This window comes from Mchenga conophoros, linkage group LG7 (assembly GCF_057382185.1).
Source record: "Mchenga conophoros isolate Kocher_MC1m ecotype Shallow Benthic linkage group LG7, M_conophoros_male_GT1.1, whole genome shotgun sequence".
NCBI classification, from domain to species: domain Eukaryota; kingdom Metazoa; phylum Chordata; class Actinopteri; order Cichliformes; family Cichlidae; genus Mchenga; species Mchenga conophoros.
This window is the reverse complement of record NC_140532.1, coordinates 705,965-718,506: the sequence shown is the minus strand read 5'-3', so window position 1 is coordinate 718,506 and position 12,542 is coordinate 705,965. Positions and strand designations below refer to the sequence as shown.

Sequence of the window (12,542 nt, the reverse complement as noted above, 5' to 3'; positions counted from 1 at the left end):
TTGTTATTGACCAAATACTTATTTTCCACCCTGATTTACCAATAAATTCTTTACAAATCCTACCATGTGGATTCATGGATTTTTTTTTCACATTCTGTCTCTCACAGTTGAAGTGTACCTCTGGTGCAAATTACTGACCTCTGTCATCATTTTAGGTGGGGGAACTTGCACAATCGGTGGCTGACTAAATACTTTTTTGCCCCACTGTATAACAATCTCCCCACCAGTTAGAGAGCCCCCTAGTAGGGCCGATGCACCAGAGGTCCCCTGCACTGGGGCTGAGCCCCCCTGCACCCACCCGCCCACTGCTCCGGCGACACAACAGCCAGGACCCAAGCCCCCAAGGCCCAGCCAGCACCCCAGACCAGGGGGCGGAGCACCCCCAGACCCCCAAGCCTCCACACCCGTCCCAGACCCTCCAAGGGGCAGCCAGGCTACCAGGCCAGTAACCAATGTCCGCCAGCACAGACCCTCCCCCATCTCCGCTGTACGCAGCCACAAGGAAAACACCATCTAAGAGCCCCAGAGCTCCTAACCAGGTCATGGCCACATCCCCCAGGTTAGTCCCTCTAGGGAATCGTCCCTAGGGACTCCCCAGACGCCCTAAGGCTGTCCCTACCCCCATATCAACCACAATAGCGAAGGCAGGACCAAACCATGACCCCCCACCCCCACTAGGTGATGAAGCCGATCAAAGGAGCCAAAAGGGATTGATCAAATGTGATGGCAGATGTTGTATCAAGACTAATGTGATCTATTAGATGGTTTCTATATTGGTTAGAATTAAGATTATTTTTATTTTTCCAGTTAATGAGGACCATTTTCTTGGCAATGCATAGGGCAGTAAAAACAACGTGGGCTGTGTTTATTTCTGCAGTGACCTCATCCAAGTTGCCCAGCAAGCATACTAAAGGGGAGGCTGGAATGTTACATTTCAGACACTTTGATAAGTCTTCACATATCTCACGCCAAAATTTCTGAACTGGTGGACAAAACCAAAGAGCGTGGATGTAACTGTCCGGTGTATTTGCTGTGCAGTGTGAGCAGTTGTTGGAAGGCGTATAGCCCATCTTGAACATCCTATGACCAGTATAGTGCACTCTGTGTAATATTTTGTATTGTATTAATTGCAAACTGGGATTTCTGATCCATTGAAAAGTTTTTAAGCATATCTGAGACCAAAGGATGTTGGATGGTAGGTCTGAGATCTCTAGATTATTGCAAAGTGCTTTTTCTACATCTAGCCAAGGTTCATCTAAGAGAAACTGCTTTTTCAATGATCTTACTTAAAAATGGGAGATTTGAGATCGGCCTGTAGTTGTTCATTTGTGTCTTGTCAAGATTGTCCTTTTTCAGTATAGGTTTTTAGTGGTTCTGGAAACACACCTGACATTATACGTTTGCATGGGATTAATGAAGACTCTGTCATTTTTAGAAACTCCCACCATGCTGTCAGAGAAGAGCTAATATTGATGCTTTTAAAGCATTCATGTCGTTTGATGTTTGAGCTGATAAATGGTAGGTCTGAAATTTCTAGGTTATTACATAGTGCCTGTTCTACATCTATCCAAGGTTCATCTAAGAGCATGTGTTTAAACCATCTAGAGATGAACTGAAGCCTGTTGGCTAAAAAATAGTAATTAAAGTTAGGCAGATCTAATCCTCGTTTATCCTTGGTCCTTTGTAGTGTTTTTAAGCTGATACGTGGGGGTTTATCTTTCCAAAGGAATTTAGAAATATACGAGTCTAGAGATCTGAACCAATCTTGTGATGGCTTATTTGGGATCATTGAAAATAAATAGTTTATTTTTGGCAAGACCATCATGAGTGATATGGGTAAAGATTTCCATCTAGCCAGGTCGCCTTCTACTGTCTTTAAAAGTGGGATGTGTTTTAATTTAGTTAATTCTGAAAGTTTAGGAGAGACATTAATACCTAAATATTTTATATTTCCACATTGCAGTGGGGAAGGAGAAGAATTATGGAAGGAGAAATTAATCAGAAGAACTGTTGATTTCGACCAGTTAATTGAATAATCTGAGACACTTGAGAAGGAATTTATCAATGCAATTACCCCAGAGATATTGGTTTGTGAGTTTTGGAGAAAAAGTAACACATCATCTGCATAAAGGCTGATTTTATGTTCTATATTCTTACATTTTATGCCCTTAATTGTTGTAGCCTGTCTAATTGCTGCTGCTAGTGGCTCAATAAAAATAGCAAACAGTGAAGGGGAGAGTGGGCATCCCTGTCTGGTGCCCCTCAGAAGAGAGAAGCTGGAGGATGTTTGGTCATTTGTTCTGACACAAGCTGTTGGGGAGTTATATAATATTTTTAACCAGTTTATGAAAGAGGGTCCAAAACCAAATTTATGTAAAGTTGCAAATAGAAATTTCCAGTTAAGCCCATTTTGAGAAACTCACGCCTATGCCCATCGTTTCAATCCCAGCGGGCATCCCAGTGTCAGGTTTTTCAGATGATGGGCAGGCATTAGGGTGACATGAAGAAACTGATTTAGAAGAGAGATTATTTACTCGCCCTTTTCGTGAATCGCTACCTTATCGTGGTGGAGTAGTTTTGTGTGTCCCAGGGAACCCAGGGGCTTTGTTGTCTGGGGGCTTTTGCCCTCTGGCAGGGTCTCCCATGGCAAATTGGTCCTGGGTGAGGGACCAGACAAAGAGCTATTCAGAAGACCCTTATGAGAAAAACATTGAGGGAACATTTACCCTGCCCGGGATATAGGGTTACCGGGGCCCCGCCCTGGAGCCAGGCCCGGGGAGGATGCCTGAGGGTGAGCGCCTGGTGGCCGGGCCTTAGTCCATGGGGCCCAGCCACCAGCCTGAAAAGGGGAAATGGGCCCATCCTCCCGGGCCAGTACCCCTGGACTGGCAGACCGGGGTGGTCCCCATTTTTAAGAAAGGGGACCGGAGGGTGTGTTCCAACAACAGGGGGATCACACTCCTCAGCCTCCCTGGGAAAGTCTATGCCAGGGTGCTGGAAAGGAGAGTTCGTCCGCTAGTCGAACCTCGGATATAGGAGGAACAATGCGGTTTTCGTCCTGGTCGCGGAACACTGGACCAGCTCTTTATCCTCTCAAGAATACTTGAGGGTGCATGGGAGTTTGCCCAACCAGTCTACATGTGTTTTGTGGACTTGGAGAAGGCATTCGACCGTGTCCCTCGGGGTGTCCTGTGGGAGGTGCTGCGGGAGTATTGGGTGTCTGGCCCATCGCTACGCACCATTCGATCCCTATACAACCGTTGCAAGAGCTTGGTTCGCATTGCCGGCAATAAGTCGGACTTGTTCGAGGTGGGTGATGGGCTCCGCCAGGGCTGCCCTTTGTCACCGATTTCTAGGCGCAGCCAAGTGGCGGAGGGCTTTAACTTTGGTGGCCTCAGAATCTCATCTCTGCTTTTCGCGGATGATGTGGTTCTTTTTGCTTCATCGGGTGAGGGCCTCCAGCTCGCACTGGAACGGTTCACAGCCGAGTGTGAAGCAGCGGGAATGAGGATCAGCACCTCCAAATCTGAGGCCATGGTTCTCAGCCGGAAAAGGGTGGAGTGTCCACTCCGGGTCGGGGATGAGTTCCTGCCCGAAGTGGAGGAGTTCAAGTATCTCGGGTCTTGTTCGCGAGTGATGGGAGAAGGGACCCGGAGATAGACAGATGGATTAGTGCTGGGGTCCGTCGTGGTGAAGAGGGAGCTGAGTGTAAAAGCAAAGCTCTCAATTTACCGGTCGATCTACGTCCCTACCCTCACCTATGGCCACGAGCTGTGGCTAGTGACGGAAAGAACGAGATCGCGGATACAAGCGGCGGAAATGAGCTTCCTCCGAAGGGTGGCTGGCCTCTCCCTTAGATATAGGGTGAGAAGTTCGGCCATCTGGGAGGGGCTCAGAGTAGAGCCGCTGCTGCTCCACATCGAAAGGAGCCAGCCTAGGTGGTTTGGGCATCTGATAAGGATGCCCCCTGGACGCCTCCTGGGTGAGGTGTTCCAGGCATGTCCCACCGGGAGGAGGCCCCGGGGCAGACCCAGGACACGCTGGAGAGATTATATCTCTCTGCTGGCCTGGGAATGCCTTGGTGTTCCCCCGGATAAGCTGGAGGAAGTGGCTGGGGAGAGGGAGGTCTGGGCTTCTCTTCTTAGGCTGTTGCCCCCGCACCCGGCCCCGGATAAAGCAGGGATGGATGGATGGATGGATTATTTACTCGCTGAACATAGTGCATCGTATTTATTTCCCATGTTGTTTCTGCAAAAATGTAGGTGGTAGCGTTTTTACTCTCTTAGTATATTTAATATTTCCCAACATGAAGTACACTGAAGTACACTGATCTGGCACAAAGACATTTATTTTCAAACACGGTTGTGGTGCAAACAGTCATCAGCTTCATAGTTGGTCCAATCCCATCACAACATACTTTGATTCAAGTCAAGTTTACAAAACTGCTACTCTAATGATACTCTAACTTTAGTAAACAGTGGTACCATAAGCACCCAGACCATTTCTATAACCCATTTTTATAGTCATATCTGTTTCAGCAACAGGGGAGCTTGAAAGAAATGTCACTTTTGTCACGTTTGAAAACCTGACCTTCACTTTTAGACAACAGTCAAAGTGAAGGTCATTTCAGGGCCATCTTTGAACAGAGGCGGTGGTTTACGACACCAACTGTCTGCCATCTATAATCCAGATTTGAGATTCTTCCCAGATGCCTTAACACCCACTCACATCCTGGGCCATCTGACCTCAGGAAATCACATGACAGGGTGGGGCCAGGTTTCACAATGAGCTCACCTGAAACTCTGGCTGATTGTGACCTACACCCGTTTTCACACCTTGGCTCAGGCGATTAGAGGATCATCAGGGGGTCCTTTTGTCCCTCTGTGGGGGGATACTCCCACTAGGTTTATATCTGGGACTCTCCACCATTTGACCTTAGAACTGAAGAAGCTTCTTGGATGAGAGGTGAAACGTCTTCAAGCAACTTAAAGAAGTCCAGACGCTTTTCTTTGCAAGCTCCTTTGACTTCAGGAATAAATCTTGCTTTATTTTTTATTTAAAAAAAAAATGAAGCAAAAACAAAACAGCTGGGTTAAACCACATAAACATGTAGTCAGCAAACCTGCTTTCATGAGTTAAGCTTCTGAAAAAATATATCCAGTGCTGTGGACGTAGATGTAACATGAAAACTTTCAGTCGGATATCTTTAATGTTTATATCAGAAGGGACGAGCAATGTTAGATTCCAGATTTTGGTGGTCAACAAATTTTTAGATCTCTCTCTTTTCTTCCTGTCTATAAAGCTCCACCCAGGCAATGGCAAGTGTTTGGCTGAGTTAAAAGAGCTTGATTTTGCTGCTCTGCAGAGGGCAGCACGGGTACGCTCTTAGTGAACAACAAAGGGAAAGAGATGTTCTATTGAAATATACTTTGAAAATGACAGGTGGATTTAATCCATTTACTGCGTATTAAAAACCAGGGCCAGGTTCTTTGGAACAGGCCAAGTAGATAACCACCTGGGTACCACTGGTGGGCCACAGAGTTTGGTATCTACCTGTAAAGACATACAAAGAAGAGAATACCATGCAAAGAATTTGTTCTTCTGCATTAAACCCAGGGCAGCGTGGTGGAGTAGTGGTCAGCAATGTTGCCTCACAACACTGAGGCTACATTGTGATCTTGAGTTTGACTCCACCATCTGGCCGTGGAGTTTGTGTGGGTTCTTCCGGCTTCCTCCCACAGTCCAGACAAAGGTAGTTAGTGGGGTTGGGTTAATCGATGATTCTAAACTGTCCATAGGTGTGAATGGTTGTCTGTCTCTACTCTCTACCCAGGTTTTGCCTCTCCCCTTATGGTAGCTGGGATGGTGTTAAATCTGTAGTTACAGCAGCACACTCCTGAACTCAGAATGAATCAGTGTCGCAGTCCTACCTTGTACAAAATTAAAAGAACAAAAATGAAACAGGACTGAAAAAAAATTAAGTTTAGTTTTTGTCAATTTCAAATGAAACAAATTTGAGAAACACGCTCTCTGAGCTCGATAAGTGAACATCTGCAGCAAATAAAGGGATTTACAGCAGATATTCACTGAATATTCAAATCTTCTCTAAATTTTAAAACCTCGCCCCAAGAAAGCCCTCACTCTCATTTCCGCTGCCTCTTCAGTCTGACAACCAACTAATCGTGCTTCAACACAGTATAGACAAAGCAGGCATCCTTCTTCAAAGTATGGACTAGATTTGCATAAAAAGATATGAAGGAGACAAGAAAAATGCTTACACACTTCCTGTCTCCACATTTCAATACCTTCCTGTAGTTTGTGTTTCATTGCATCTCTTTTTCTGTTTGATGTCCTCTTCCTCTTTTACCTAGGTCAAGGTTTATGAAAGCTAGAACATCTGTTGTCTCATCAAAACTGTGCTCTCTGTTGCCAGCCGGCATGTTTTTCTCCTGCTCTGTGCCTTTCTGTCTTATTTTCCTCAGCCTTTCAAACACAAACAATCTTTCTTCAAGGAGGTGAGCATAATGAAAACACCTTGACCTTGAGGAGAAAAGATTGCAGCATACCACTGAGTTCTTTTGTGTGGATAAAATTTAATTCAGCTCAGTTCAATATTAATTTAGACAGAGTTTACTTTCAGACACTTTTATAATGTAGATCGTACAAAACAGCTAAGCAAGAAATATAAAGACGAAGTAACTGTAAACGGTGACCAATGAGAATGATTATACTGGCATCCTGCATCATTACGATAATAGAAAGAGACATAAACACGCGTTTAACTAGAACCAAATACACGCAGGTTTGCTGTTTATTTTACATCTCTCCACATAATTCTGAATATTAGCTGATGAGGTGCTAAAGTCTTTAACGCCTGTGTCCTGGGTTTGTTTTTGTTTTGTTTTTATCTCACTGAACAAACAGCAGAAATTTATAGTTTCAGTAAATAACTACAGATTTCATTGACTATTATGACACTTTTCACTTTGGTAAGGTAGCTCAAGGTACTAATATGAAAATTCAACATGATGTGTACAATGCATCAACACACCACAACCTCCAGGTCTGACAAACAGCCAAACAATCTGTTTAGGTCGAATCCACCCCCCAGGTTTACAATACACATGCACAGCCTCGTACTAAGACATGCTTTTGGTTTCTGTAGCCATTGTTTCATTTACAGACTGCTGTAGTCAGCTGTGAGTGGCTAATATGCATCGTATACACATCGCTGGACTGGACCTTTGGAGCAACAGTAATGCAGTTATCTAACAAATTATTAAACAAACTCCAGTATTGGTGAGTGAAATTCTAGTTAATCTCTTACTTCATGATTTGTTGGTCCACAGTGTTGTTAGGACAGTGCTAACCACATTTGCCAGGATTCATGTGCAAATATTTTCACATATGGCTGGACAGAAAACGATGGACATGCTGATGTGTTTGAGATCAAAATTCATGGTTCCATCAATTGTGGCCAGCCTAGATGGTCCTGAAGCAGCGAAGCAGCCATATAGACCATCATATTACCACCACCATGTTTTATGAAAGGCTGTGCTGGTTTTATGCCAGATGTCACAGAACTCAAACCTTCCAAAAATTTTAGCTTTTGTCAGTCCACAATATGTTTTTTCAAAAGTCTCCTGAGTCTGAGACAAGACTTTGAGTTATATTTTGTCAGGATGCCGTCTGTGCCTCGTGTCTTTCATTGCCGATGCATTCTTGAAGTTATTTTGGTAAACCAGCCACTCCTGGGAAGGTTCACCACTGTTCCAGGAGTCCTCTGTGGACCAATAATCACCGTGGTTCACTGAAGTCTTGGAAATGTCTTTTTAACCCTTTCCAGGCTGAGGACTTTATTTCTAATCTCTTCTCGAGATTCATCCAGATAGAGTGTGGATTATGCAGGATGCATTAACTATATTAAACATTTATGACTGTCATCACAACACTGGTAAGAGAAAAGCATCTTCACATTTCACCTGTTAATTGTTGCTTTTTGGAGTCTAATATTGAGAAAAATCCCATTTTAGTGCTGTGGCTGTACAGTAAGAAAGAGGAATTAAAGAAACACAGTGTGTGAAGCACACTCAAAGATGTTACCGCAGGTGTTAGACTTTGACAGAATTATACTGTCAATTCCAGGAAGTCTCATCGATTCTGAATTGTGTGTATGTGCGTGTACAGTGTGTGTGTCAGAGTGTGATCGAGAGAGACATTAACCCATCGTCTCCTTCTTTCTCCGTCTTTTCATCCATCTCTATTCTCCTGGGCTGCTGCAGTTGATTCTTTTAATGGAAAATTCAAACAGACTACCCCTCCTTTCTCTCCATCTCATTTCCCACCCTGTCTCCTATTCTTTGGTCCTCTCTCTCTCTATCTCTCTTTCTTCCTCCCTCCTTCTCACCTGCCAAAACATCACAAAGCGTTTTCTGCTCTCTGTTTTGCTGCTGGTGTCGCTGATCAATACGATGGAAAGGCCAGAGAGAGAGAGAGGGAACGAGGCTGAGAGAAGGAGAATTGAGATGAAAAGTAGTAGCCGATAAACGAGAAGAGAAATGTTTCTGTCTCTGTCTTCTTTCCTTTCCCGCTGCATCCTATAGCCGTGTCTTTGTAAACCTCTCCGGCCAAGAAGGGGAAAGTGCTAAATCAACATACTGTAAGTGAGCCGTCCTTTCAGCAATCACTCTGCAGAAGAAAGGATGAAACGGAGCTGAGAAGACAGATATAATCTTGTTTTGAGTGCTAAGTGGTCAATATTGCCTCCAAATAAAATCTGGTCGTTCTGAAGAAGAAACTTCACAATTACATTTTTGGAGGGAAAGTTCATCATTTCACATGTAGTTACATCTGAGGTCCGCTTTGTGTCTTTCAGTGCAAGAAAAACACTTTTTTCCTGCCAGCATTTTACTGAAGAAAAAAAAACAACTAATTATAGTAATTTAGGAAAAACATCACAATTATGAAGCTGTCAGAAGATATGAAGCCATCCTGTGCAGCTTCCTGTGCTGGAAAGACAAAAATTTTACAGGAAACTTTCTAAGTAACATTGTTCTGTATAAAACTGCATGGAGAAATGGATTGATAGATGCAAAATGATGCAAAGTGAGTCATAGCCGTTAGTCATCTAGCCTTGTGGTTTTTCTAAAATCAAAATGACCTCACGGACCAATCAGCTTACTGACATTAACACAGTCATTAACTAGCAGCCTGCTACCAGGCTACACCAGCAGCACCATGGATGAAGATGAGCATGTGTGTTTATGCAGAGCAGACACGTGTGTGTGTGTGTGTGTGTGTGCGTGTGTGTAGAGATTTGTGTTTTAGTCCTTTTTATCTTCTCATACTTACAGTACTGTAACCAGGTGTGCTCTCACGACACACTGATCCATCTCTTCTCCTCTAGATGCACACATGTGGGAAGCCATCATATTACCATCACACAGCGTAACGACAAGATATGCATACTGACTACACAAAAAAACACCTTAATTACACAACAACGTAAAAATAGATAGATAGCATGCTATCTAAGTCTCTTCATCGTCTTCACTTCAGTTGTCACATGTAGCAGCATCTTTTGTATTTTATATTTTACTATGTTGTCTTTCTATGGTTGTGTCTTGTTTTAACAACAAACCCAAAGAGCTGGATGCAAACAGGATGTGACCAAATATGCTATAATTATACGTACAATAAGGATCTATATCAGGTGTACTGTAGGCACAGAGCCACAGAGGAAGAATCAAAAAAGCAAAGATCCTTTTTCCATATCTGGGGTGACTTTTTTAAACATGTTGTTCATTGAAAAAGCATTATACCGATTTCAGCCGGTAAACTTTTGAGATATGGGTTAATCACAGAGCAAACAGAGGTCTAACTGCTTAAGAATTACCAGCAAGAAAAACACAACAAAGAGGGAGGTAGGTAAGTGACGGAAGTGACAGACAAGGTAAGCGACTCATGTTGTAACTGACGTCAGACGCCGGAGATTTTGTTGTAAAATTAAAGCGAATGGTAGTTTACATTTGAACAAATTCCTTTAAGCTTCAGTATTACCAAATACACTTATCAATTGTCTTATAGCTAACAACATTTGTCTAAATCATCTCCAACACCCTGGAGAACAACAGGGAGAGTAGAGAGGCTCTCCAAGATTACACTGATCAGTGCTTCCAGGATCTCGTAATGAAGAAGGCCAAGAGTGCAGCTTCCCTGGCCAAACCTGACACGCCATTGTCGAAAAGACTTTGCCCGGCAGATTCCCCCGGTACAACATCACCAGCCGGCAAAGATATTGTCGACATACTGGAGTCAATCGACCAATGATTGTCCAGTTTCGACGCAAGGCTGTCCTTGGTGGAGATTCTTCACCGGGAATTTAAATCCTTGCGAGAATCCCTGGAGATCAGCCAGCAGAAGGTTGAAACGCTTGCTGCTGAAAATGCCACGCTAAGGGAGTCGGTGAAATCTCTCACAGACAATGTTACCCAGCTCAATAGAGAAAATAAAAAAATAAAAGAAGCCGTTGTGTCTGTGAAGGTTCTCAGTCATCCAGGTCATCGTAGTCAAAGGAGCTTGGAAAGAAAAGCGTCTGGACTTCTTTAAGTTGCTTGAAGACGTTTCACCTCTCATCCAAGAAGCTTCTTCAGTTCTAAGGTCAAATGGTGGAGAGTCCCAGATATAAACCTAGTGGGAGTAACCCCCCACAGAGGGACAAAAGGACCCCCTGATGATCCTCTAATCGCCTGAGCCAAGGTGTGAAACTGGGTGTGGGTCCCAATCAGCCAGAGTTTCGGGTGAGTTCATTGTGAAACCTGCCCCCACCTTATCATGCGAATTCCTGAGGTCAGATGGCCCAGGATGTGAGTGGGCGTTAAGGCGTCTGAGAAGGGATCTCAAAACTGGATTATAGATGGCAGAGAGTTGGTGTCGTAAACCACCACCTCTGTTCAAAGATGGTCGCTCACAGTGGACATAGATGGCTTCTTTCACTCCTCTTTCAAACCATTTGTCCTCTCTGTCCAAAATGTGAACATTGGCATCCTCGAAAGAGTGTCCTTTATCCTTAAGATGCAGATGGACTGCTGAGTCTTGTCCTGTGGAGGTGGCTCTTCTGTGTTGTGCCATGCGCTTGTGAAGTGGCTGTTTGGTCTTTCCAATGTAGAGGTCTGGGCATTCCTCGCTGCACTGTACAGCATACACCACATTGTTAAGTCTGTGTTTTGGCGTTTTGTCTTTCGGGTGAACCAGTTTCTGTCTGAGCGTGTTGCTGGGTCTGAAATACACTGGGATGTCATGCTTGGAGAAAACTCTCCTGAGTTTCTCTGATACACCGGCTACATAGGGGATGACAATGTTGTTGCGTCTGTCCTTCTTATCCTCCCTCGCTGGTGTCTGGTCTTCTTTTCTGTGCCTCTTTGCTGACTTTAAGAACGCCCATTTAGGATAGCCGCACGTTTTGAGTGCTTCCTTTCCATGTGTGTGTTCCTTCTTTTTTCCTTCAGGCTTAGAGGGAACATGTTCTGCCCGGTGGTGTAGGGTCCTAATTACTCCAAGTTTGTGTTCCAGAGGGTGATGGGAGTCGAACAGGAGGTACTGGTCCGTGTGTGTGGGCTTCCGGTAAACTTCGATGTTGAGTTTGCCGTTCTCTTCAATGTGCACAGCGCAGTCCAGGAAAGGCAAACAGTTGTCCTTTGTGTCTTCCCTGGTGAACTTGATGTTTTTATCCACAGCGTTAATGTGCGCAGTGAAGGATTCCACTTCTTGTGTCTTGATGAAAAGATCTACAAGCTCGTGGCATGCGTGATAATCTGGTATTTTCTGGTATTCCAGAAGCCGCTGGAGAAGATGCGGAGACTACGGTAAAAAGCTTCATCAAAACCCACCTGAAGCTGCCGGAGGACATGGTGAAGATCATCGTCTTCGATAGGGTGCATCGCATCGGCCCCATGCGGGCTGCGACCGGGAGACCACATCCTATTGTGGCCAAATTCGGCCACTTCAAACAAAAGGAACATGTGAAAAGTCGTGGCAGGGAATTAAAAGGAACGGACTTCAGCGTGAACGACCAGTTCCCCAAAGAGATTCTGGAACGACGCAGGGTCCTCTTCCCAATCCGACGCTGCTTCATCCAGAAGGGCTCCCGCGCTGTCATCGCTGTGGACCAGCTGTACGTGGACGGACAGCTCCACCGCGACCCCAACATCACTCCGTGGCTGTATTAACCTCACACCAGATAAGAATCAGCTACACTCTTTCCCTATCCACTCACACTAACTTGCATTAACATCTGTTTAACTTACCGGTATCAAATCGCATCTTAAGTGTGATTTCATAGCAGAATTTACACCGTCACTCTCCGTCAATGGTTTCATTGGAATGTTTCCGGGTTTTTTTCTTCTCGTTTTCTTCTCTCTTTTCCCCCTCTTGTTTTTATGCTGCTCACCCTTGTCCTTGGTTTCTTTCTTTTTTTAAATTTTCTTTCACTGCCTCGATCACCTGCTTCCACACTCATCCACAAACAACATCCTTTATTTCAA

At 44.4% G+C, this 12,542-nt stretch overlaps 1 protein-coding gene across 1 annotated transcript; it reads left to right on the top strand.

Moving 5' to 3' along the window:
• Positions 1–251: 251 nt before the first annotated feature.
• On the top strand, positions 252–12,227 carry LOC146569257 (uncharacterized). The gene is made up of 3 exons (XM_085281354.1): positions 252–441; positions 10,384–10,422; positions 11,836–12,227. Exons 1-3 carry the CDS (start codon positions 252–254, stop codon positions 12,225–12,227), a joined length of 621 nt encoding a protein of 206 aa, XP_085137480.1.
• Positions 12,228–12,542: the final 315 nt, after the last annotated feature.

Coding starts and splice junctions, on each gene's coding strand:
- LOC146569257 (XM_085281354.1), top strand. CDS start 252: ATGCACCAGAGGTCCCCTGCACTGGGGCTGAGCCCCCCTGCACCCACC. Junction 442..10,383: donor AGGGGCAGCCAGGCTACCAG/GCCAGTAACCAA, acceptor CACCGGGAATTT/AAATCCTTGCGAGAATCCCT. Junction 10,423..11,835: donor TGGAGATCAGCCAGCAGAAG/GTTGAAACGCTT, acceptor CTGGTATTCCAG/AAGCCGCTGGAGAAGATGCG.